General features: G+C 41.3%; 1 protein-coding gene across 1 annotated transcript; it reads left to right on the top strand.

The window, feature by feature from the left end:
* The first annotated feature begins 3,613 nt into the window (after positions 1-3,613).
* Positions 3,614-19,915, top strand: LOC134802789 (uncharacterized). The gene is made up of 7 exons (XM_063775501.1): positions 3,614-3,685; positions 4,643-4,718; positions 6,312-6,446; positions 8,006-8,149; positions 9,583-9,822; positions 10,822-10,944; positions 19,452-19,915. The coding sequence occupies exons 1-7, from the start codon at positions 3,659-3,661 to the stop codon at positions 19,589-19,591; spliced, it is 885 nt and encodes a 294-aa protein (XP_063631571.1). The 5' UTR covers positions 3,614-3,658; the 3' UTR covers positions 19,592-19,915.
* Positions 19,916-25,755: the final 5,840 nt, after the last annotated feature.

Genomic DNA, 25,755 nt, shown 5'->3' with positions numbered 1-25,755 from the left:
CGGCACTACTTTAGAAAAATCTCGTATGCTACTCAAATTTGAAAAGCAGAGCAACTCTGTATGCACCACATACAGTCGCCATCAGATATATCGCAGCGGCCAAGGTGCTCACAAATATCTGAACACGCCTCTATTTTCAAGGCGTGAAAGTGCGTGTTCAGATATTGTAAACACCTTGGCCGCTCCGATATATTTGATGGCGACTGTACATAGATACTACATTTTTCTTTTGATTGATAGGACAAGATACCTACGAGTTTTTTTTTCAAAGTAGTGCCGATATAGAGTTAGACCGAGAAAAGTCTGCAGCGATTTTGATAGCCCACGCAGTGCAAGTATTATTTTAAACGTCAAACTTCTATGAAATTGTGATGTATAAATAACACTTGCACTGCATATGCTATCAAAATCGCTGCAGACTTTTCTTGGTCTAACTCTATCTACTAATGGTGTTTGTTGACCAAACAATGTTTTTGTTTAATCCAAACACTATAACTGGCATATTATTGCCACACTCGGCGCACACACAAAGTCAATACAATGACTATAGCGGGCGTTGTATGAATATTGCCGCGCCCTGGAGGCATCTAATGGATTTCCGAGGGCGTGTCAAGGGATGTCCAGCTGTAATAATTAAGGTGCGATTGTAGGCACATGCTGTGTATAAATAGGTAACAAAGCTGACTACAAACTGACGCAATTACCCTATGTGACGTTTTCTATCAAAAGGGACCTTAATGTCGATGGAGCTTACGCCATTATTAACGATGCTCCGATATAACATAACGGCTTATAGGTGGGTGAAGTCGCATTCAGATAGAGTTAGACCAAGATAAGTCTGCAACGATTTTGATAGCACACGCAGTGCAAGTGTTATTCTAAACGACAAACTTCTATGAAATTATGACGTATAAATAACACTTGCACTGCCTGTGCTGTCAAAATCGTTGCAGACTTTTCTCGGCCTAACTCTACCAGTCTGTCAATTAACGAACAAAATTATATGTTTAAAATTACCTGTGCCATTTAATTAAACGGTAAATATACCTATTACATACAAGTATGTTCATTTACTTGTAATGTAACATTCAAACATGTTCAGGAGAACATGCTTTTTAGGAAAAAAGCCAAATAAAAATCGGAACCCTTACACGCAAGGCATCTTGTTCGCCATGTTGCAAAAAGTAAGACAATAGTTTGGATGTCCAATCATCGTCATGTGTACCAGTACTTGGATTCTTTTGTTTTTGATACAATACATCGGGAGGTAAATTCAACTTGTCTTATTTATAGCTTGTCAACATATCTTTTTTTTCTGCGAATTTTAACATATTACAAACTGAAATAAATGTGTAATGTAATACTGAATAGAAACACGAATCAAAATGTTTAATGAAACAATTTGATTTATTCCCCAGATGTCTTAGATTGTACAAATCTAACATAATATCTTTGATGGAACTAGAGAATCGAATACAAAGGGTCTAGCAGGCTAAGCGAACAAGAAGTGCCCCCAACGACGGATTTGGTCATTCTTTCAGGTGGTGTACTGGCAGGTCCTAAGAACTCTCTATGCTTAATATCAGTCCTCGATCTTCTTTTGTTTTCGAGTTATTCAGGATAATGTAAAATCATCAGTGTATCATTGAAAGTGTCATATTTTGTAAACCGTTCAAGTTAGATTAACCAAACAAAATTATATTTGACAACAATAAAATAGACTACAAAATGAATATGTTTAACCTGCATCATGTCCTTATACTTCATTATAAAAAAAAAAACATTTTATTTTTCTTCTCATTATTTTTTATACTATTCGCGGAGGTACACCTACAAAAAAAAAATGCATGAGTAGCCACTAATATTCACTATATACACATATAAAAATATTTGCATAAATCTTCGTGCGTCATGTCAAAAACAAAAACATTATCGAACAAGGATCTCGGAAACGGCTCTAACGATTTCGATGAAATTTGCTATATGGGTGTTTTCTGGGGCGATAAATTGATTTAGCTAGGTCTTATCTCTCTCGCATTTTTGAGTTTTTTTTATGTTTAGAGCCGTTTCCGAGATCCTTGTTCGATAATGTTTTTTTTTTGACATGACGCACGAAGATTTATGCAAATATTTTATATGTGTATATAGTGGATATTAGTGGCTACTCATGCATATTTTTTTTGTAGGTGTACCTCCGCGAATAGTATAAAAAATAATGAGAAGAAAAATAAAATGTTTTTTTTTTTTTATAATGAAGTATAAGGACATGATGCAGGTTAAACATATTCATTTTGTAGTCTATTTTATTGTTGTCAAATATAATTTTGTTTGCTTAATCTAACTTGAACAGTTTACAAAATATGACACTTTCAATGATACGCTGATTATTTTACATTATCCTGAATAACTCGAAAACAAAAGAAGATCGAGGACTGATATTAAGCATAGAGTGTTATTCTTAGGACCTGCCAGTACACCACCTAAAAGAATGACCAAATCGTCGTTGGGGGCACTTCTTGTTCGCTTAGCCTGCTAGACCCTTTATCAGAACTATAATCTGGGGTTTATAAACTATAAGGAATTCGTTTCTGAATGCTTCATCATCTATATCTGTTAAGCATGCCAACCACATGATAAAATGTTTAAGTTTGCGTTCTAAAATCAACTCGCTATTCCTCAAAAATGTATTATCAATGTTACCCCGCGAATCAAAGTAACCCCATTTTAAGGCACAAGTCACGTCACGAGTTATTATAATACCATGTGTAATGGGGCCCTGGGTTATAATTGTCAGACACCACGGGTGGTGGTTTCACGTGTTACCTATAGTCATAATTAACAATCGACATTGTTGCGAACATGCTGACATACATACTAAAATATCAATAACTGGCTGAGTGCGTGACGGAACTACGAATCAACCTCTCATATTTATTTATTTATTTATTTATTTAATTTTTATTGCACAAAAGAAAAACCTGATACTTAGTACAAAAGACATAATAACACAAAGACATATGTTTGTGGTGGTTAAAAATCCTGGGTCCAAACATCGTTCTTCATATAAAAAAAAACAATCATTATAGTGCGACATAAAATAGTAGAAATTATATAAAATGAAACTAAAATATTTCCATTTTAAATTGTTGCCATTTTTAAGCATTTTACGTCAAAAATGTGACAGTTACGTAGGAATTGGCGGCCTCAATAATTTTCTACAATTTCTTGTCGGAATATAAGTAGATACATATGTACTCTAATTAATTACCTACACCCTAAAAAGTCGCTTATGCCTTATCCAGTTATATAACAATAGGTAGGTGCAAAATCTGCAATACAAGGCAAGTAATATTTTTCCATTTTCAATGGGAAGGAAAACCACTTATATATGGCACCATCTATTCCTTTAAGCTAGCATTGAAATATACAAAAATCAATGGTAACTAAAAATAAATCAAAATACAACGGATAAAAAAAGCTTTTTTTTGTGTACTTATTATTGACTTATCGATACCGTTTTTGTTAATTAAGACTTAAAAATTCAGAACCAATTGATTACATTGCATTGTGTTTATTAATTATTTTTTAATTGATCACTAATCGATTTTTCGCTGAACCTAGTCTCTAAGCATTTTAAATCATTTAACTTCTGAACGCAATGAAACAACTCCTTATTTTTATATTGGTAAGTTTTAAAAAGTTACTTTAAAGGGGCACACTGATTAACAGTCCACCGGACCAGCCGGCCAGTTGTTCGGAACTGTAAAAATTTTGTTCTAACTGACAGGCCGATACCGTCCGGCGGACTGTTAATCAGTGGGCCCCTTTTTAGTCGCATCAAACAATTTTGGCAAATTGACTTAGGGCGTCCGCTAATAGCTGACGCGGTTGCACGGAGCGGGTGAGCAGGTTAACGAAAAATAGTAGGAGCAATAAACGGCTCGGCCACGACATTGCGCGACTTGCGGCGGCGGCGGCGGCAGCCATAGGTGGCAACGAAATGTCCAATCGCTGTGTCTCGCTCCAACCTATGGAAGTCGCGCAATGTCGTGGCCAAGTGGCGCGGACGCGTGGCATGCGCGGATTTTAAATGGAGTGCACCCGTTCCGTGTTCTCGCGTTTGTCATAATCTTATAGAAGTTTGACGTTTAAAATAAAACCCGCACCATCTGGGCTATTAAAATTGCTGCCAACTTAGCTTGGTCTAACTCTATTTTGCTTAATAAATCATCTCAGCCATAAGACGTCCACTGCTGAACATAGGCCTCCCCCTTGGACCTCCATTCGTACCGGTTGGAAGCGACCCGCGCGCATCCAGCGTCCTCCGGCGGCCTTAACAAGGTCGTCTGTCCATCGTCGGGGCGGGTAGCCAGATCTTTGCCGGAGATTCTTAGCACCCCTGACCCCGCTAATGCTCTGACCGCTACCATAGCCAAAGCACCGGGGGTCGCCGGAACCTCGGGGCCGTGGTTTTATTGTGCTCTGCATGATGGGGGGTGAATGCCATAATCGCCACGCTTGGCAGGCGGGTTGGGGATCGCAGTCGAGTAGGTACACCGAATTTGAGGGACGCTGCTGCCCGTCCACCGGTGGTCTTAATAAATAATAAATAAACATACATAATTAAACAATTAAATTGCAGGCAATCCCGTTAACGTTAAGTCAGTATGACTATGGCGAAAAAAGGGATAAGATTGAACTATATAAGTTGCATGACAGTAAGTACCTATTTCCATACTTTTATATAACTTGCCAATAGCTTGTCATACTTTGCCAACGCTTACGGCTCGGCCACGACATTGAGCGACCTGCGACGGCGGCGGCGACAACCATAGGTGGGAACGAAAGGTCCGATTGCTGTGTCTTGCTCCAACCTATGGTTATCGCTGCCGCCGTCGCAAGTCGCATAATGTCGTGACCGAACCGTTACGCAACAGCAATCTCGCTTATTGCTGCTAAAAATTACTGTCTTGGGTGAGACTTGAACTCACGGCCTCTGGATCGATACTCCAGCGCTCTGCCATCTGAGCCACCAAGACCTCATCCATAGCCAGCAAATCTTTCCACCATATTATGGGTCAAGGGGACCCTAGCGACATCTACCGTAAGAGTGTTACACTTCTTAAACGGCGACCGGAGTTCCAAATCATTTTGGAAATTCACCAGTTACGACGTACTACCCATACTGGTGATGATGTGTGATGTGGCAGAGCGCTGGAGTATCGATCCAGAGGCCGGAAGTACAAGTCTCACCCAAGACAGTAATTTTTCCACTTTTAAATTCATTCATTTCATGTCACTACAAAATTTCGCGCTTTAAGTTTTAAGTCTAGATCTGAATCTCTACTCTTAACTTTTAAGATTTTGGTTGGAATTTGCTTTTAAATACATATAATCTAGTTTCAGTGTGATTTTTTTCATGGCATTTGTCCTTGATTATCACAGGCCTTTGAGTCTATTGCAGACGATTTATGCATTCTTTATTCTTTATTTAATGCATTGCTGCTTAGACAATGGATTTGGTGAGTGTGGGGTTACCGTAAAATGGGATGAGTAGGGTTCGCGGGGAGAGTTGGGTTATGAATGGGGAGAGAAGGGATGAAAGGGGGTGAGATAGTAGTAATAGTAGGCTACTGCTACAAAAATTATGTATTCCAATTTAAAATGGAGCTATAGTAAAACTCATAATAAAAAAAAATCGATCCAACAATCTTCCAAAATCACCTTTGTATGAAAACCCAACTCACCCCAAATACGAGGGACTACGGGGTAAGGTTTTAAGGGTAAGGGTTTATCGTCATAATTATGAAATGGAACTACCCAAAATAAAATACAAACGTCCGGAACACTTATTATATACACCATTCAGTTTGCATATGTAAAAATAAAATGTTATCGAGGTTTGAATGTCAGTTTTGCACCTACTCACCCCATTTTACGGTATGGGTTGTGTGGTGTGTCCTTGATTAAAACATGTACTGCGTGCTGCACTACATGCTGCTCAACCAACTCGTTTTAAGCCAGGATGCCGACGTGTTCGCCGATGGCTGGCACACTTCTTTAGATTAGTAAAATACGCTCATTATGTAATGAATTCATTTAAAATTTAAATATGCATTATATCTACTGTTACATTGAAATGTATCGTTAAATACTGTTGTTAGCATTATAGGCGCTTTCGTACTACTGTAAGCTTATAGTTGTAATTGAATAAATAAAATAAAATAAAAAATGTAAAAATCCAACATACAAACTAGAATTTTGCGTTAGCCCGCTATTAATGCAAGCAATGTTTTTACGGTGTTTTTCAGGTAAAGGCAAGAAAGACAAGAAGTGTACAGCAAAAGGTCGGTTTAAGGATGAAAATGGCTGCAACTGGTGCTTTTGTGATAAAGGTTCTACCGTGTGCACTTCGATGCATTGTGATAAGAAAAAGGAGAAATTAGGTACCTGATTAAATTTACTTTTGGTTTATAGAGTTGCCATATAAAAATGGTATATCCTGACAAAACTGCCCTGCTAAGCCAAATAGCGCTATCTCAAATGAAAATTCATTGCTAACTTATACTTTGGTTTCTATAACTGAGAATTCCATTTTCGAAATCATTTGTTTGTGAGATATTCGGCTTAGGAGGGCAGAAAAGTGTGGACATCATCCTAGACTCCTGTCATATCCTGGTCGGTAATTACTTCTAAGATTGGGGTCTCTTTAATTAGGGCCTCCGTATCTAGAAGGTTGTAAAAATCTGCTGTAGAATGTAGATTCACGCCACCACATGCTGTAGCTACAACTCTAAACTTTTAGCTAGCTTTTTGTGGTTAGTTGAGGTTTCTAAAACTCCTGACACTCGTAAAGTCCTCCGGTAACCATGACAAAGGACGAACAATCATGACACGCCTGAAATCCTTAAGTATGGCAAACTTAATAGTACCTGAGGGACTGAGGGTGTTTGGTATGAAATTATTATGTAATCCTAACTGAATTTTTTGTAATCTTTTTGTCACAATGAAGAAAAATAGTTATTTGTACAACAAGAGATCAAAGTTTGATATTTCTTCGAGTGCTTATTTTGAGCCCCGTGCAAGCGAAAGATTCTATAATTTAGAATCTTGAGCGTAGTAAGGGATTCAAAAGCGCACGAGATGTAAATAACTTTGATCTCGTGTAGTACACACAATTTTTCACCCTAAGCAGTGAGAACATACCTAGAGGGACAGAGATAATAGAACCCAAGTATATCGAACTTGTATTAGACCCCGCATGTTGAAATGACATTTGACTATAAAGGTCACTTGAATGTCATTTTGTCTCACTCAGTGAGCAAAATCGCATTTTGCTCACTGCTTGAGAAACACTCAGTGAGCAAAATGCGATTTTGCTCACTGAGTGAGACAAAATGACTCAGTGAGCAAAATCGCATTTTGCTCACTGTTTTTAAGAAGCAAAGTACCCTTGTTCGAGCTGCTGAGGTGAAAAATAACTTTTCACATTACCTATTCCAAAAGGGGCTTTTTCTTCCCTGCTAGGAGGGATCAAAGTGACACTTTTCTTCCCCTCTAGTAGGGATCAAAGTAACACTTTTCTGAAAAAATACTTTTCACAAAAATATAGAATATTTAAATATAGAATTATTTAGTAGCTAAAAAATATTTCGAAATATAATAATTTCCTTATAGGTGATGTGAAAAGCAGTAAGTGTCACATGATGACACTTAAAATTTACGCCTTCGTCGTAAATACGAGTATGTCATTTTAACTCACATTTGTAGACGGGTATAACGCGAAATTTATTCAATTACCTTCAAATAAATAAACTAAAATATTTTTTTAAATTTATTCATTTAGCCGCGACCACGACCACGACACGTCGGTAAATAAAGGTAATATTTCGCGTTAGACCCGTCTATAAATGTGAGTTAATATGTGTTCAAAACACGAAAGTTTTAAATATTATATGTAATTTTGCTCCCATGTGACACAATCTACGATTACAATGTTCTACAGTGTCAAATGTTGAGTCCTGTAAGAACAAACCTATGGGAAGATTCAAGGCCGAAGACGGGTGTAACTGGTGTTTCTGCATAGACGCCAACACACCAATCTGCACACAGATGGGCTGTTACAAACAGAAGATGAAAAGGTCGAAGGGTACGTTAAAGCTGTGGGCAAAAAATAAAGTACTTTTTACTAGCTTAAGAACTGTCTCAGATGTAATCTTTTCCGTCTGTTCAATGCACTGTCCCGTGACTCGTGAAAGTTTAACCTCGACCCGGTATAGATCCTTGAAATCTGATCATCTTTAAGCAAATTCATCTTGTGGCCCGGGGGTCAAGGCAAAACCGTATTTATGGCATTCATAGAAAAAGGTTGAATATGGCTGTTGTAAAATGTTCATCATTCACTGTAATCGAAAATGCTATTGAACATACATACACATAATCACGCCTATTTCCCGGAGGGGTAGGCAGAAACCACGGATTTCCACTCGCTACGATCCTGACATACCTCTTTCACTTCCTTCACTTTCATAACATTCCTCATACCCGCTCGCCGGTTTAGGGTGCTCTGGACCTGGCCTTTCTCCAGGATTTCCCCGAGCTGATCAGAGAAAGTCCGCCGAGGTCTACCCCTTCTAACTCCCACTTCTACTTGAGATAATATTGAAAACTAAATTTAATTAACTTAAATTAAAAAAAAAACGGGCAAGTGCGAGTCGGACTCGCGCACGAAGGGTTCCGTACCATAATGAAAAAAAAAACACGGAAAAAAAATGCAAAAAAAAACGGTCACCCATCCAAGTACTGACCACGCCCGACGTTGCTTAACTTTGGTCAAAAATCACGTTTGTTGTATGGGAGCCCCATTTAAATCTTTATTTTATTCTGTTTTTAGTATTTGTTGTTATAGTGGCAACAGAAATACATCATCTGTGAAAATTTCAACTGTCTAGCTATCACGGTTCGTGAGATACAGCCTGGTGACAGACAGATGGACGGACGGATGGACGGACGGACGGACAGCGAAGTCTTAGTAATAGGGTCCCGTTTTACCTTTTGGGTACGGAACCCTAAAAAGAAAAATGTAGGTACTTTAAGCATAAAATATCCGAATATCGCCCGTGTTTGAAGATCAGAGACCGAAGGTATAAAAGAGTCAAACATTTTCAGAAGTTTCTGAGTTGTAATTTACCTATGTAGTACAAAAACTTTTACACAAAATAAAAGTTAACGATTTCATACAGTTTTTAAGAAATAATTTTGAACATAGGCCCCTACTTATATAGCTAGGGGTCCACATGAAAATTATGATTTAAAATTCATTTATTTTATGATCTCCGCAGGAAAAGCATACAACCAAGCCTTATTAAGGATGACTCACGTTAGACCGGATCGTGTCCGGGCCGGATCTTCCGGCTCTTACTTTTCTATGACATGACAGGCGATCACGTGATGCTTTCCATAGAAATTATAGAAAACGATGCGCCGGAAGCTCCGGCCCGGACACGGCCCGGTCTAACGTGAGTCATCCTTTAAACTTATTGCTGGATAAGCCATATATTTCAGTAATATTTATGTTTGCAGATTCCAACGTCTGTAAAGCCAAGGACAGAAAGCCAGGCAGATTTCTGCACCCAGATGGATGCAATTGGTGCTACTGTATCGGTTCCATACAAATGATGTGTACAATCATGGGCTGTCCTAAACTGGCTGGGCCGTCAGAAGATGGGATAAGCACGCAGTTCGTGTTCCAAAGTGGAAAATTCCGTTTTGTCGATAGTGGGAGTTATACTATGTGTATAAGGGAATCTGGGAAAAGTAAAGGTACTGGTTCATTGAATTTTACCGTCAATTAACTGCCTGAAGTCATGAACGGATAGATAGAATACTATCTTTATTGGCACACCTCAGTTAAAGATACAGCTTAACCTCCTGCGACCCAGAAGCAATTGTTTTGTTCTTGAAATTGGAACCATTAGTTACACAATAAAAGTTCAAAATAGATTTTGGAATATGTACAAAAATTTGTACGTAGGGTTAGGAGGTTAAAGAAAAAGAATTGATTAAAGATAGAGGCAGACAATAAGCGGTCTTATCGCTAAAGAGCGATCTCTTTCAGACAACTTTCGGGTAGGGGAAACAAAGCATAGTAAGTAGGTGTTACAAAAACACATAAGAGTAAGAGTAGGTAAGGTGTTAAAAAAGATATATTTTCTAGCTCTTTTAAGGATTTCGCCAAATCATTTTTGCCTGACAAAGATAAAGCTATTCGTAATAAGAAACATGTCGGAATTGCTACCTGACGATCTATTTTCAAAATTTTTCATTAAAGACCCAGTGAAAACTTTACATCCTGAAAGTAATAAGGAAACAATAGAATATGTAGGTATATGCTCAGAGCAATAGTGTAGGTTTCTGGACATTTAAAACAGCCGATAGATAAATTAAATTGATCATTTTATGAACAGTTTCTTATGTTGTTGTTATAACTTACTTACTTCGTTGGTTCAGCGACTCAAAATGAGACTTGGTGTCCGCCACAAGACAGCTCCACTTTTCTCGGCACTTGCTGGTCTCTCGCCAATTGTTGACTCGAAGTTCGCGCAGATCCGGCTCCACCATGTCGCACCAGCGATACCGGGGACGTACGATATGACGTCATCCTGCTGGGCGGGTGGTTGTTGATATGATATTTTATTTTGTATAAAACCAACTGCAGAATAGAGTATAGAGACAAACCTTACTGGTTTAACGATGCTTTTGTAATTAAGCTTAGATATTGTGTTGTAATTACCTAAATAAATAATACATTTCTGAATAAAGGGATAAAAGCGCCGAAGAAACGCCGGTTCCCTGATTATGCTAATACGGATTATACGGACGATTTATTGCGGCCTGAGAAGACCAGATTAAACGAGAAGATAAAGAAGGAGAAGTCATTGAAAGGTAAGATTTTAGTAATAAAGTGATAGAATTAGAGTTAAAAATAATTTGTAAATTTTTCACACACAAACACCACTTTCGGGAAAACTCGATCTTTTGGAGCACCGGTGAAACTTTTTTCACACATTTGTATGCAGAGGTGCCAAGCTAATAGCTTTGGGGACTGTACATGGAGATAAGTACCCTTTTTTAATGGAAATGTTCCTTATGCACATGAAGGTTAGTTGGATAGTTAGTCATAATATAATATTTTTTTTTTATTTATAATGTAGTAATAATATAATCGAGATAACGGTACCGCCATGTGGGATGTTGATTCGATGACCATTGTCCCGATAGTCGTTTCAGTGAATGGTCTAATATCGAAGAGTCTCGACCAACATCTTGAGATACTCTCGCTAGGTGGTTGGATCAAGGGTCAGATGCAGAAGGCGATGATCTTCGACACGGCGCGGATAGTCCGCCGGTTCCTCTCTCTGCGGCCCTGACCACCGGTAGCTTGGGCGTTGCCTCGCTGCTGGCGGCACCCTAGGTTAGGTTTTTTATAATGTGTTTATATGTATTTTTTATTGTTTTGTGTTTTTTATATTTTACTTTTATATTCATATATTATAAATCACCTAGCCTAAGAGTTGAAATAAATAAAGAGCCATTCATTCATTCAGATTCAGCCTAAGATATACGTCCCACTGCTGGGCACAGGCTTCCTCTCATGCGCGAGAGGGCTTGGGCTATAGTCCCCACGCTAGTCCAATGCGGATTGGGGACTTCACATACACCAACATGATAATAATATATATAATGCAGGGCAGCTTGTGGGTCTCCGTCTCCGGCGTGTCTTCGTCGGTCGGAGTGGACGCCAAGGGGACCTGCAGCTCTGGCTTGCCTTTGTTGGCCGTCCAGAGAGGAGTCACTAGAGCTATATGCTCCAGGGGTGGAAGTGAAAGATGCATAAGACGCGAGTTGGCACAGTGGCTGGTAACAGCCACTGGGTAGAAAGCGGCGCACACCTCTCGACACCCCTGAGCCGCTCACACCGGTGTTGCCCCTGGTCATCTTTACGACGGCAGTTTCAGGGGCCCATCTAGTAAGCGGCGAGTCACCTGCCTCGATAATGTGTACTAACATTGTTATGGCAGGTGTCCGGACCTCTCAGCAATAGCCCAATCTTTTGACCAGCCAAAATTCATTACCATAACCAGCACTTTTCTCCACTATATTTACAATACCCCTACGCCTGTTGGACCCGATTTACGGGTATCTATTTGTACCCGTGAATGGGTTCTAGCAGGTGTATTACATAACAGCAAACTTCTCCAAGGGGCCTCTACGTGTTGGATCAGTATCCCCACGCACGCCTATCAAATGACCGGGATGTATATACCCGTGAGTTTATAAGAGATATATAATGTATTAGTTCATATTCATTACATATATTCAGTCATAATAATAGCGGCAACATCAGTATTCGATATTTCTCTAATATCCCCACGTTACAGGCTGAGCCTATACTCTGTATCTTTAGGTACTTAAATAAAAGTTAACAAATAATTTGTACATTTCGGGTAGTTATAATATTTAAGGCCACTTGCACCATTCACTAACCCGGGGTTAACCGGTTATACCTGGAATTACCATGGTTACCAGTACAATTTGACACTGGGTTAACGGTTTAACTGGTCAATCCCGGGTTAGTATGATGGTGCAAGTGGCGCTTATTTATTCACCAATGGATCTGTCTAGCAATGTACAAATTGCAGAACATTCCCAAAAAGCGGAAACGTTCTCGAGAATGTTCTCAGAACATTCTGCAACATGGAAATTTATTGTTCCGCCATCTTGGATTTTTTCCAGAAAAATTGGAATAGGAATCTAGAGGCCTCTATCTCCCGCCATGCCAAATCTCAGCGCGCTCGGACCAACTTGAAAAAATAAAACAAAAAATCGGCCATTTTGATTTTTTTAATGCAGTTTGTTTTGTCTCGGGGCCCTCTATGACATTTGGTCGAGCACCCCCCACCTCCACCTATCATGCACCGTTTAAAAGTTGCCATACAAAATAGAAGTGGCCAGTTTTCCCGCAATTGTAGCATTTTTCCACAAAAAATTTTTTCATAGGTATCTAGGGGACCCCGAGATTTCGTGACCAAAATTTCAGCGCGCTAGGACAAACTTGAAAAAATTAAAAAAAAAGTCGGCCATATTGAAAAAAGCATGGCCGCGTTACTACATTATTTGATCATGTAATGTAATGTAATGTTTTCATCTACCATTTGAGGGTAGATTTTATTTACTCTTTTTAGGGTTCCGTACCCAAAGGGTAAAACGGGACCCTATTACTAAGACTTCGCTGTCTGTCCGTCCGTCCGTCCGTCTGTCACCAGGCTGTATCTCACGAACCGTGATAGCTAGACAGTTGAAATTTTCACAGATGATGTATTTCTGTTGCCGCTATAACAACAAATACTAAAAACAGAATAAAATAAAGATTTAAATGGGGCTCCCATACAACAAACGTGATTTTTGACCAAAGTTAAGCAACGTCGGGAGTGGTCAGTACTTGGATGGGTGACCGTTTTTTTTTTGCTTTTTTTTTCGTTTTTTTTTTTTGCATTATGGTTTTGCTTGCCCGGTTTTTTAAATACCTAAAGATACAGACTATAGTGTGGGATCACTACTGCTTTTATTGAAATTTCTGTATTTCTTAAAATAATTATAATATTATTATTATTTGTATGTCTTTCCCATCACGGAACAATGGTGTTCCGGACCTTTGGGAGGCGTGCGCGGAGCCGAAGCCAACACGTAGAGGCCCTTTTGACACTTTAATGAAATGTAAGGGGTACACCGAGCGGAGGCTGCCCTTGCCAGTGTCATGGGACGCACGCAGAGGCAGCACCCGCCAGGGTGTAAGGACTATTGAGAGTTGATGGAATCTAAAATGTACTAGGTTATTGGGTGAAAGCGATGGACTAAGAACTGAGCTATGGGGTAAAAAACCGGACGCCTGCCTAATAAAACGGTATGCAATTTTATTTCCGGCAGACGGTGACTCGCCCTCACAAGATGGGCCCCCACAAAAAGCGACATCTGGGATGGCTCAAGGGCAACACCGGTGTGAGCGGCTCAGGGGTGTCGAGAGGTGTGCGCCGCTTTCTACCCAGTGGCTGTTAACAGCCACTGTGCCAACTCGCGCCTTATGCATATTTCACTTCCACCCCTGGAGCTTATAGCTCTAACGACTCCACTCTGGCCGGCCGGCTAAGGCAAGCCAGAGGCAGAGAATCCTGTCCCACCCACCCTCCTTGCGGGTAACAGAACTCTCCAGGAGCACTCGGGTACGTGAGGTCGCTAATCCCCAACAGCTCGCCACAAGCTGCCCTGCGTTGACTGATTGCACTGGTAAAACCAGCGGGCGATGGGGTCGTCATATTATTATTATGTATGTCTTTCCCATCACGGAACAATGGTGTTCCGGACCTTTGGGAGGCGTGCGCGGAGCCGAAGCCAACACGTAGAGGCCCTTTTGACACTTTAATGAAATGTAAGGGGTACACCGAGCGGAGGCTGCCCTTGCCCGTGTCATGGGACGCACGCAGAGGCAGCACCCGCCAGGGTGTAAGGACTATTGAGAGTTGATGGAATCTAAAATGAACTAGGTTATTGGGTGAAAGCGATGGACTAAGAACTGAGCTATGGGGTAAAAAACCGGACGCCTGCCTAATAAAACGGTATGCAATTTTATTTCCGGCAGACGGTGACTCGCCCTCACAAGATGGGCCCCCACAAAAAGCGACATCTAGGATGGCTCAAGGGCAACACCGGTGTGAGCGGCTCAGGGGTGTCGAGAGGTGTGCGCCGCTTTCTACCCAGTGGCTGTTAACAGCCACTGTGCCAACTCGCGTCTTATGCATATTTCACTTCCACCCGTGGAGCTTATAGCTCTAACGACTCCACTCTGGCCGGCCGGCTAAGGCAAGCCAGAGGCAGAGAATCCTGTCCCACCCACCCTCCTTGCGGGTAACAGAACTCTCCAGGAGCACTCGGGTACGTGAGGTCGCTAATCCCCTTATTATTATTCTCTTTATTCAATTAGGGTCTTAGGTTAGGGTTTTACAATGTGAGTATAAAAGTAAAATATAAAAACACTTACAAAACATAACAAAAATATATAAACACATTATAAAAAACCTAACCTAGGGTGCCGCCGGCAGCGGGGCAGGGTCCAAGCTGCCGGTGGTCAGGGCCGCAGAGTGAGGAATCGACGTACTATACGCGCCGTGTCCAAAATTACCGCCTTCTGCATCTGACCCTTGATCCAACCACCCAGCGAGAGTCTCTCTAGGTGTTGGTCGAGACTCTTCGCTATGAGACCGTTCGCTGACACGACTATAGGAACAATGATCGTCGAGTCAACATCCCACATAGCGGTTATCTCGTGGGCTAAGTCTAGGTACTTGCTGGACTTGTCCTTCTCGGCCTTCACGAGATTCTCATCATGGGGGATGGTGACGTCGACGAGCACGGTCCGGCGCTGCGATCGATCTATCAGCACGATGTCAGGCTTATTGGCTACAATAGTCCTGTCAGTGATGATAGATCGATCCCAATAGAGCGTGGCACGACCATTTTCGAGAACTGGCGCAGGTGAGTACTTGTAGTACGGCACTTCGCGGTCCACAAGGCCGTATAGGAGGGCAAGCTGCTGGTGAATAATTCTGGCTACGAGGTTATGTCTGTGCAAGTACTCGCCGTTAGCAAGATGAGAACAACCGGAGATAATATGCCTGAGTGACTCTCCGGGACGGCGGCATGCCCGACAAATGTCGACCGTACCGTCCTTCAGGATATATTTCCGATAGTTGTTCGTCATCATCACTTCGTCCGCAATTGCACAGGCAAAACCCTCGGTTTCTCCGAAGAGGTCCCCGAATCGTAACCAGTTCACCGACGCGAGCAGGTCCACATCGGGTCCCGTGAGGGCCTTGTAGAACCGCCCGTGTAGCACCTTACTCTCCCATGCCGCCTTGCGATCCGCAGTACTTAGTACCACAGGTTTGCGCCAGTTCTCGTTTGCCAAGGAGAGCGGCGTGAGGTTCCTGTCTACTGCCACCACATCACGATGCATCCCACACTCGTTGTTAAGGAAATAATTCCTGAGATTGTACACCTCGCGGTTGTGGAGATCCTTGGCGTTTAGGAAGCCTCGGCCTCCACACTTCCGTGGGATGTACAATCTCATAACTGACGAGCGTGGGTGTAGCATGCGATGTGTGGTGAGCAGTGACCGGACCCTCCGATCCAGGGCGTCCAGCTCGGTCTGAGTCCACCTTAGTATGCCAAAGGAGTATGTGAGTAGGGGCATTACCCAGGCGTTGAAGGCGCGCACTTTGTTGCCTCCTGACAAAAGACTGTTAAGGACTTTTGTGAGCCGACTGAAAAAGCGCTCCTTCACCGACCGTCTAATACCTTCTTCCTCAATACCCAACGACTGTGACATGCCAAGGTATTTATAGGTTTCTGATTCAGAGATGGATCTGAAAGACATTGTCTCAGAAAGTTGTAAATTTGTTGAATTTACAACTTTCCCCCGCTGTACATGCATAACCGCACATTTATCGACACCAAACTCCATGTTGATGGCATTACTGAAGACTTCGGTAGTTTTCAGTAGATCCACCAAGTCTTGGCTATTTGGTGCAAATAATTTGAGATCATCCATGTACAGAAGGTGAGAAATGACTTCACCCCCTCTCCGAAGCCGGCAACCTAGTTCTAAATCCTTCAGCAAGGTACTGAGAGGATTCAGAGCTAGGCAGAACCACAGAGGACTCAGACTATCACCCTGAAATATTCCTCGCTCAATCCTTATAAAATCCTGCGGGCCAGGGCTCTCATCCCCGCCTCCTGGTTGACGAAGGACTGTGGTCCATTGCCTCATACACGCGCTTAGAAAGACTCTTAAAGCTGTATCAACTTTATACAGCTCTAAGACCCTCTCCAGCCATGAGTGAGGCACCGAATCATAGGCCTTCTTGTAGTCAATCCAGGCTGCTGAGAGGGCCCCCCTGTTCCGCCGGATTTGTTGGCAGATGGTCATGTCTATGAGGAGGAGCTCTTTAGTACCACGGGACCCAACCCTACATCCATTTTGAGCAGAGGCCAAAATATTGTTTGCGACAATGTGCGCGTTGATTTTTGCTCTCAAAATGGATGTAAGGAGCTTGTAGAGTGTAGGCAAGCATGTGATGGGTCTGTAGTTCTTCGCTTCCGTGGTACTACCGGACTTATAGAGCAGGAAGGTGACACCAGTTGTTAAGGAAGGTGGGGGAGAACCAAGCTCGAGGGCTTGTTGAAATTGTGCTGCCAAGCAGGAGTGTGAGCATCGGAACCATTTTAGCCAGAAGTTGTGCAATCCATCCGGCCCAGGACTTTTCCAGTTCTGGGCCGTGCGAATGGCACAACTTACGTCATCGGGGCTGATGGTGACTGCCCCCATAGGTTCGATGGACTCGCACTCACGCTCGACAACACTCATCCAACTCCCCTCGGTGTGTCCGACAGGCACTGACCAGATGCTACGCCAGAAGTCATTCATGACAGTAGCATCCGGTGGCTGCGAGTCGGACGCACGAGGGTTGGTTTCCTCCCACTTTCGGTACATCTTCCTTTGGTCACTCTGGAAAAGACGGTTCTGCTGGAATCGGTCCACACGCTCTCTGTAGCGACGAATACGGTTTGCCCATGCATAGACTTTCTGCTTTAGAAAGTCGATGCGCTCCGTAATGTTGGCCATGTAGTCGCGGGGCCTAATATCCGTCCCCGCGAATGCCTGGTTTACAAAGCGCATTACTCGGGGGCGATTGTTGCCCCCCCTGAAGCAGATCAGCTTTGCGATAAGAGTCCTAAAAGAGCTGATACGTCGCTCGATCCGTATTTGCCATGCGGGGGCACCCCCGGCGGTCCTAGGTGCACGTTCAGAGTCCGGAAACTTGACTCGTGCAACACGGCACGCCGCGATGGCTCCGCAATACATGATCGCGTGCGTATCATCTAAATCTTTACTAGTCCGCAAATACGGCTCTAGTAAAGCGTTTAGGGCTCCCATTAGCGCTAGATTGTGTCTATTCATAGGCAAACGTGGTAATCGTGGCCTAGTATTGGGTGTGGAGCGATACTGCGTAATCGCCTCATCCAAAGTCCTCCTCAGTTGCTCATTGGCTGTACTACTCACACTCTGCGCGAACTCCTCCTCGTCGGCACAGAGATCTACCCGCGGCGCCTCCGGTGCCTGGTCGGGTGCCGGCACCGGATCCGGCGATGTGGCGGGCGGGTCTCGCACCGAGGTGGAGGCTGCGCGAGCAGAGAGAGCCTCCAGGCGAAGCCGATCAAGTGTCGAGTCATCCAACCGCTTTAGCCGCTGGATGACTCGCACCTGATCCGATAGCCGTTGCGCAGTCACGTCGATGGTTGGTTCGAGGGCCTGAAACAGTGGAAGCATTCGGACACGGTACGCGCATAAGTCGGTTCCCCCCTCTGTAGCCCCATAGTAGGCGCGCATGACGTTCTCATTCATGGTTTGAGACCATCTCATGCGACGCACTACACCACCGGCAGCGGGAGCCGTGGGCGGAGCAAGATGTCCCGCAGGCCCCAAGCGTGCCGGCAGCGGTGGCCGCCCGCGTCGCGCTGGTGGTCGTGGCGGCGGCGGCGGCGGCCCGCACTCGTCGCTCGACTCGCTGGTATCGGGCGCAGTGGCGAATTCATCGCCCGATGATTGTGAGGAGACGGACGAGACGGGCGAGGGTGGTGGGCGTGCGTTCGTTGTGATAGACGCTTGTGAGCGCGTTTTACTCCGTGTGATCATTTCCTTCTGTCATTCGATCATTCTTTGTTGGCTAGCTTTGTACATAGTTACATTTTCGCGGTCATGAATCCCTTTGCGAAGTGTCGCATTAATGTGTAGGTAACTTTTCCACAAAAAAATTCAATAAAAATGTAATAAAAGCCAGTAAAAACATATTTGATCACATATAAAAGGAAAATTTAGTAAAAAACGCGTCTGACGTTGACGGCGTCAAGTTTTTTTTTTTTTTTTTTTTTTTTTTTTTTTTTTTTTTTTTTTATTATTATTATTATTATGAGCCCATATTGTCCCACTGTTGGGCAAAGGCCTCCCTCTCATTCTTCCACGTATCCCTATCCGCAGAAGTCTCCCACCAGTATCTGTCAAAAGCGTCAAGCTCGTCCCGCCATCTCCGACGAGGTCTACCGTGACGCCTTACAATTTGTGGTACCCAACGGGTGGCTGTTTTGGCCCACAGGTCTTCTGGCATACGGCTGACGTGTCCTGCCCAATCCCATTTGAGCTTGGCGGCAGTTTCAGCCACATCAGTTATTCCAGTTTTGGAACGTAGTATTGTATTTTTAATGCGATCGGTTAATTTCACGCTCAGAATATTATAATATTATTTTTTAATTAGAATCTCTGATGAAATTATTTATTTCAGTACTGGCGCAAGAGTGTAAAGCAGGAAGCAAGTTCAAGGACCCTTTCGGGTGCAACTGGTGCAATTGCATCGAAGACGGCGTCGTTATTTGCGATCACGACGAATGTAAAAAATTAAATAAAGACAAAGAGCCATCCTAAGAGATCCCAAAGATCCAAAGCCTTTCTTAACTTAGAGTATAGGTTTTGCTGAAGATAGGTATAGGCCCAAAATGATCCGTTGTTGTAGAGCTAAAAGAATTGTATTGTAACCCGTTGTTTTTAGTTTTTGTTGCATATTCATGTTTTGTTTAACAAGTATATATTGAAAATATATAATGCTATGGCAAAATAAAAATAATATATATTAAGAACGGGTCACTCACGTATTTTAAGTCGAAAAACGCTCGTCATATATATGTATTTAATATGTCTGTGTCTCACAGAAATTTTGTTACTAAAAATAAAATTTTAACATATTCTTAATTAATTAATTTTAATATTTTTACCCCATAAAAAATGCGGCTTACACACAGACGGAGAACAAAGTGATTGTATAAGGACCTTTAAAAGATAAATTTACCATAAAATTCGACACTTCACTTAAAAAACAGATTAGTTTATGGTTGCTTAAGCGTTTCAATTTTTTTTAATCTAAGTGTCAATGGAATCATGTTCCAAAGCCTAATCTTTTATTTCCCACAGCATTGCGTAACTATAAACCCAACTTTAAGCCAAACTATAAGCCACCAAAGTCAATTACAAGATCCAACGACAATAAAATTTTTTTCTTTATTCACGAGTTTAACAAGACTTGGGTCAACAAAGCCCTACCGCGCTCAAACGCGCCGCAAAAGAAAGTTAAAATTGTTTATGGGCGAAAAAAAGGTATTGACATTTTAAAAGTGAGTGGATGTACATACTTACTTATTTTTATGTCATACTTTTTCTTACTTATTATTTGCACCATTTTTACATGTCTCTGTTTGACTTGAAAGTTGACTGGTGGAGAATGCCATTAGGCAATGGGCCTTAAGTCCGCCATTCGTAAATTAGGGTTCCGTACCCAAAGGGTAAAACGGGACCCTATTACTAAGACTCTGTTGTCCGTCCGTCCGTCCGTCTGTCACCAGGCTGTATCTCACGAACCGTGATAGCTAGACAGTTGAAATTTTCACAGATGATGTATTTCTGTTGCCGCTATAACAACAAATACTAAAAACAGAATAAAATAAAGATTTAAGTGGGGCTCCCGTACAACAAACGTGATTTTTGACCGAAGTTAAGCAACGTCAGCGGGATCAGTACTTGCATGGGTGACCGTTTTTTTGCCGTTTTTTGCATTATGGTACGGAACCCTTCGTGCGCGAGTCCGACTCGCACTTGCCCGGTTTTTTCCTTCCACACAGCATTTAGGGAAACATGTCCATAAAATTCACATTATATTTTAATCACCAGCGGACTTAGACAAAACACAGCCCCAAATTTGAGGGATTAAACCGCCCAAGCCTACACTATAATCAGAGGACATTAGGCAGAGCTACGGGATTGTAGTCTTTATGTGCTTGTAATAAGACGGTGTGTATTGAGTTATTTTTGTGAGTTATTAAGGAACAAACGGCCAGTGAGCACGCAAGTGGGTTTATGTTTGTTGATCTGTTTTGTCCAGGCGGGATTATGATAGATTCAGTGTTCATGAAAGTTTAAGCTATAAGTGAATATACTTAACGATAAGAAAAGGTAAGTTGAAATAGGTTTTGTTTCCAGCAAAATATGTCCGATAAAAAGAAATGCAAAAGAAATAACATAAAAAATTACAAGGTACCGTGGGACCATGGGGTGAGTAGGGACGAAATGGAAGTTCAAACCTGGATAAAAGTTTATTTTTATATGTGGCACATTGATTTATATACAAAAAAAGTGTTCCGGATGTATGAATTTTAGTTTGTCAATGATAATTTGTTGTTTCGTTTCATAACTTTAGAGATAAACACGAAATAGTAGGAAATCCCAGCTCACCCCGTAGTTGGGGTGACGAGAGATTTCCTACTAAGGTGAATTTTGAAAATTGTTGGTTCGACACTTTGGGATTATGAACATTATAATAGCTTGATTTGTTATTAGAATATATAATTTATGTAGCAGTAGCCTGTAAAAATCAACTCTGTCATCCCTCCTCACCCCATTCATAACCCAACTGTCCTCGTAATCCCTACTCGCCCCATTTTACGGTACCTCTACATTTTCTCGGTAGACACCTCTCAATTGTCTCAAAATAAAATGAATATTAAGTAGGTATTTTAATAAAATGAGCGACGGTCGCTGGACAACGGTGCTAACTAAATGGCCAGGACCGCTAGGCAAAAGAAAACGAGGAAAACCAAGAGCCAGATGGGAAGACGACATCACACATACGGCTGGCAAACTATGGATGACACAAGCCAAAGATAGAGACCATTGGTCATCGCTGGAGGAGGCCTTTACCCTCAGCTAAGAGGGGTTCTCGCTTGACATTACTATTTATACTTAATTATTATACCTATTACTATTGACTATTGACATTTAAATTATTATCTGCATTTTACTGACTCTATTATTGACATTGCTATGTATACTTAATTATTCCGAGGGCGGACAGGTCCAACTGGCGTGAAGTGGCGCAGAATAGGGCAGAGTGGCGCTCTCTTGTGTCAGAGGCCAAGATCCTCTTTGGGTCACTGAGCCAGTGATGTATGTATGTATGTATGTATGTATGTACTTAATTATTATATTACTATGGACTATTGACATTTAAATTATTATCTGCATTTTGTTGACTCTATTACTCTATTATATTATTATTTCCTTGTAAATTTTGATTAATATTAAAAATTCTCTTTGAAATGAAATGACATGAAAATATTCAATTTAATTAAATAATAAACTTAATGAGTAATTAATAAATAACAATAAGGAATTCATCAAAAATTGCATGATAGAATAGGGACATAATTATGGAAATGTACTGCGACTTTTTAAGCATGTCTTTTTGTGTTTACTATTTAAATTTTATGTCTTTGTACGTTATATTGGCGAGAAATAAAAGGCTTTTTTATTTTTATTTATTATTTTATTATTTTAATAAAATGAGCTTTAGAATAGTTCAGGGTTTTGCAAACTGCGGCCTATAGCCGTATAAAAATTTCGTTTCTTTTAAAATTACAAAAAAAAAACAGTTTTACCCCTTAGACTATTCATAAAACGTTACAAGCCCCCAGTAGTTGAATTATGTTAACAAAGCAAACACAAGGTTAAAATACAGATTAAGACAAACGATTAATAATAGCAAAATAATAGAGGCTTGTAGAGCGTTAATGAAATAACGCGATTAGACAGCCTGGGTGCCTAGCTAAGATGCCAATCGTTTGCGCCGTAGCGAACGATACGGTCATCTCTCTCTATCACTCTTCCATATGCGACAGAAATCACAGAAACATTGCCTACGGCTCGGCCACGACATTGCGCGACTTGCGACGGCGCCGGCGGCAACCATAGGTTGGAGCGAGTTACAGCGATCGGACCTTTCGTTCCCATCTATAGTTGCCGCCGCCGTCGCAAGTCGTGCAATGTCGTGGCCGACCCGTTAGCGTTTCGTTCGCTACGGGGCTTAAATGATTGGCATCTTTGCTAGGCACACTGCATGTTTCAGGCTTTTTACAACGAAATTCTAGACTTTCCTGAAAATTGCTCTTTTTTAGTGATCCCTATCCCTAGCCTCAATTTATGCATAAGTAATACACAAGTATTACAGTTTACAGTGTAATTTGGAATAATAATTTAATTCCCACCTGGCCCCAGAGGAGCGTGCCGTATCGCGCCGCGCGCCGCACAAAATCAATTTGCATGGTAATGCCACTTTTACGGCCAAGGGTGACAAGTGGCTGTTTTGGGGCCGGGTAATGCTTAAAAAAATGGAAATAGATGTACCTATATGTTATGGAAGTAGGGAAATTCACGTGGAAGCGTCAACTCCATAATAACGCTGGATATGTGTTATGTGTAGTGTAGGTAGCGCTTGTGGCCCAGCTAAGTGACAATATCTATCTATCTATCTATCTAATACCTTTAAACTAGCAATTCTTGTTTATTTATACATATACTATACTTATGTATATATTTCGGGGATCTCGGAAACGGCTCTAACGATTTCGATGAAATATGCTATATGGGGGTTTTCGGGGGCGATAAATCAATCTAGCTAGGTCTTATCTCTGGGAAAACGCGCATTTTTGAGATTGTATATGTATTGCGAGCAAAGTACGGTCTCCCAGATATTGTAAACGCCAAACGAACCCGTAATTAAATTCCAAAAAATGTTGCCAGTGCAATAATTTGTTTGTAAAATAGTAAATACCTTTTTATAAATAAACACCCTAAGATAATTTATTTATTGTTAATTTTACTCCTACGATTTAAAAAAGTACTTTTGTTTGACTTATTTTTACATAAATACAAGACGCGCTAGTAAAAAGTGGCAACATTGTCTTACTTCTTTTGGAATTTAATTACTATATTCAGTTTAAAGTAAAAGAAAACCCCAATCGAAACTGAAACTTATAATAAATAATCTTACACAGATCGACCTAACCCCAAACTAAGCATAGCTTGTAATATACTTACTATGGGTACTAGGCGACGATATGAACATACTTATATAGATTAATACATACTTGTATTACTTATATACATTGAAAACAACCATGAATCAGGAACAAATATCTGTGTTCATCACACAAATAAATACTCTTACCGGGATTCGAAACCAGGACCATCGGCTTCGCAGGCAGGGTCACTACCCACTAGGCCAGACCGGTCGTCTTTGTCCGAAATCGAACCTTCGCCCGAAACATGAATTCCTGTAGAAATATTTTCTATCATGTTAATATCCAAAGAGCAATATGGGAATTACGTTACCTATAGAGAAGCAATCGTCCGCTCTCCTTTTAATTTACTACTGAACTGAGAATCAGGCCTATTCGGATTTCGAGATAATCACAAGATCTTGAGACGATTTAGAGATCAACTAGATCTACATTAGATATCGACTAGATGTGACTTGGATATCTAAGTCATAACTTGTCGAAATCGTTCAAGAGGACCTCCAGAATCGCGGAAACGTCAAATTTGACATATCTATCTTACAAATATCTTTAAATTATCCGTATCGTAACTTGTTGAAGTCTAGTAGAAATCTAATTCATTTTCCGAATCGAGCCGAATGTGTTAAAACACGTTTACATATTGGAGTGGAAATTCTTATTAAAGCAGAACTGAATTGACGGTAGAGTCGGGATCACATAAAACCAATTGTTTATCGTATCGCCCGTATGCGGCTCTACTTTATTCTAATTGGTCGCACTTTTAGGGACCCTTTGTCAATTTTTTTTTTATTTACGTTAAATAAATAAATTTTCATTAATACTATTATAGGACAATTTCACACACATCCACCTAGTCCCACAGTAAACTCAGTGTAGATGACGTTTTGTATAAATATTTATGGTATTGGTTATTGTTGGTCATAAATATATTTCTTCCTGGGTTGTGGATGTTTTCTATATACTATGGGAGATGGGGCGGGTGTTGGTGTGGGACGCTACATGCGTCGATACACTGGCCCTTCCCATCTTCATGGCACCTCCGTCTCACCGGGTGCAGCTGCGGATGCGGCTGAGCGAAGAATAAGGGCTAAGTACAGCTGCATCGGCAAATAATATTGCTTTACCCCTTTTGGTGAAACACTCGGCCCGTGGGGTCCCAGGGCCCTGAAATTTTTCGGAGCATTATCAAAGAGGCTCGTGGATGTGACTGGGGACCGTAGGGCTGGCAGCTTCCTCGCACAGGGCATAAGCATTGCAATTCAGCGAGGTAATGCTGCCAGCGTCCACGGGACCTTGCCGAGGGGTGATTTTTTATTGTAGTTTAGGTTTAGGGATGTTTTATTTTTATTAATTTAGAATAGTTAGATACTTTTAGTTTATAAGTTTTTATACAATATTTATATTTCATAATCATAATCATAATCATCTGATATTTATCTGTTTAATGTTTCAATAAAGTTCTATTTGTTGTTGTTTAACTATTTATCAATTATAATATACCTACATATATCGTCGTCTAGTACCTACCCACAACTCAAGCCTTATTGAGCTTACTGTGGGACTAGGTCGATTTGCATAAGATCGACCGATAATCTTTTATTTATTTAAATAATAACGTCTTGCAATTAAAATATTTAGATCACAACTTGTATTTTTAGTCGCTATTGGCGACATGTTTCGGGCCCG

This window comes from Cydia splendana, chromosome 25 (genome assembly GCF_910591565.1).
Source record: "Cydia splendana chromosome 25, ilCydSple1.2, whole genome shotgun sequence".
NCBI lineage: Eukaryota > Metazoa > Arthropoda > Insecta > Lepidoptera > Tortricidae > Cydia > Cydia splendana.
The sequence above is the reverse complement of the archived record's forward strand: the minus strand, read 5'-3'. Positions and strand labels throughout refer to the sequence as shown.

Coding starts and splice junctions, on each gene's coding strand:
- LOC134802789 (XM_063775501.1), top strand. CDS start 3,659: ATGAAACAACTCCTTATTTTTATATTG. Junction 3,686..4,642: donor AACTCCTTATTTTTATATTG/GTAAGTTTTAAA, acceptor ATTAAATTGCAG/GCAATCCCGTTAACGTTAAG. Junction 9,823..10,821: donor GGAATCTGGGAAAAGTAAAG/GTACTGGTTCAT, acceptor TTCTGAATAAAG/GGATAAAAGCGCCGAAGAAA.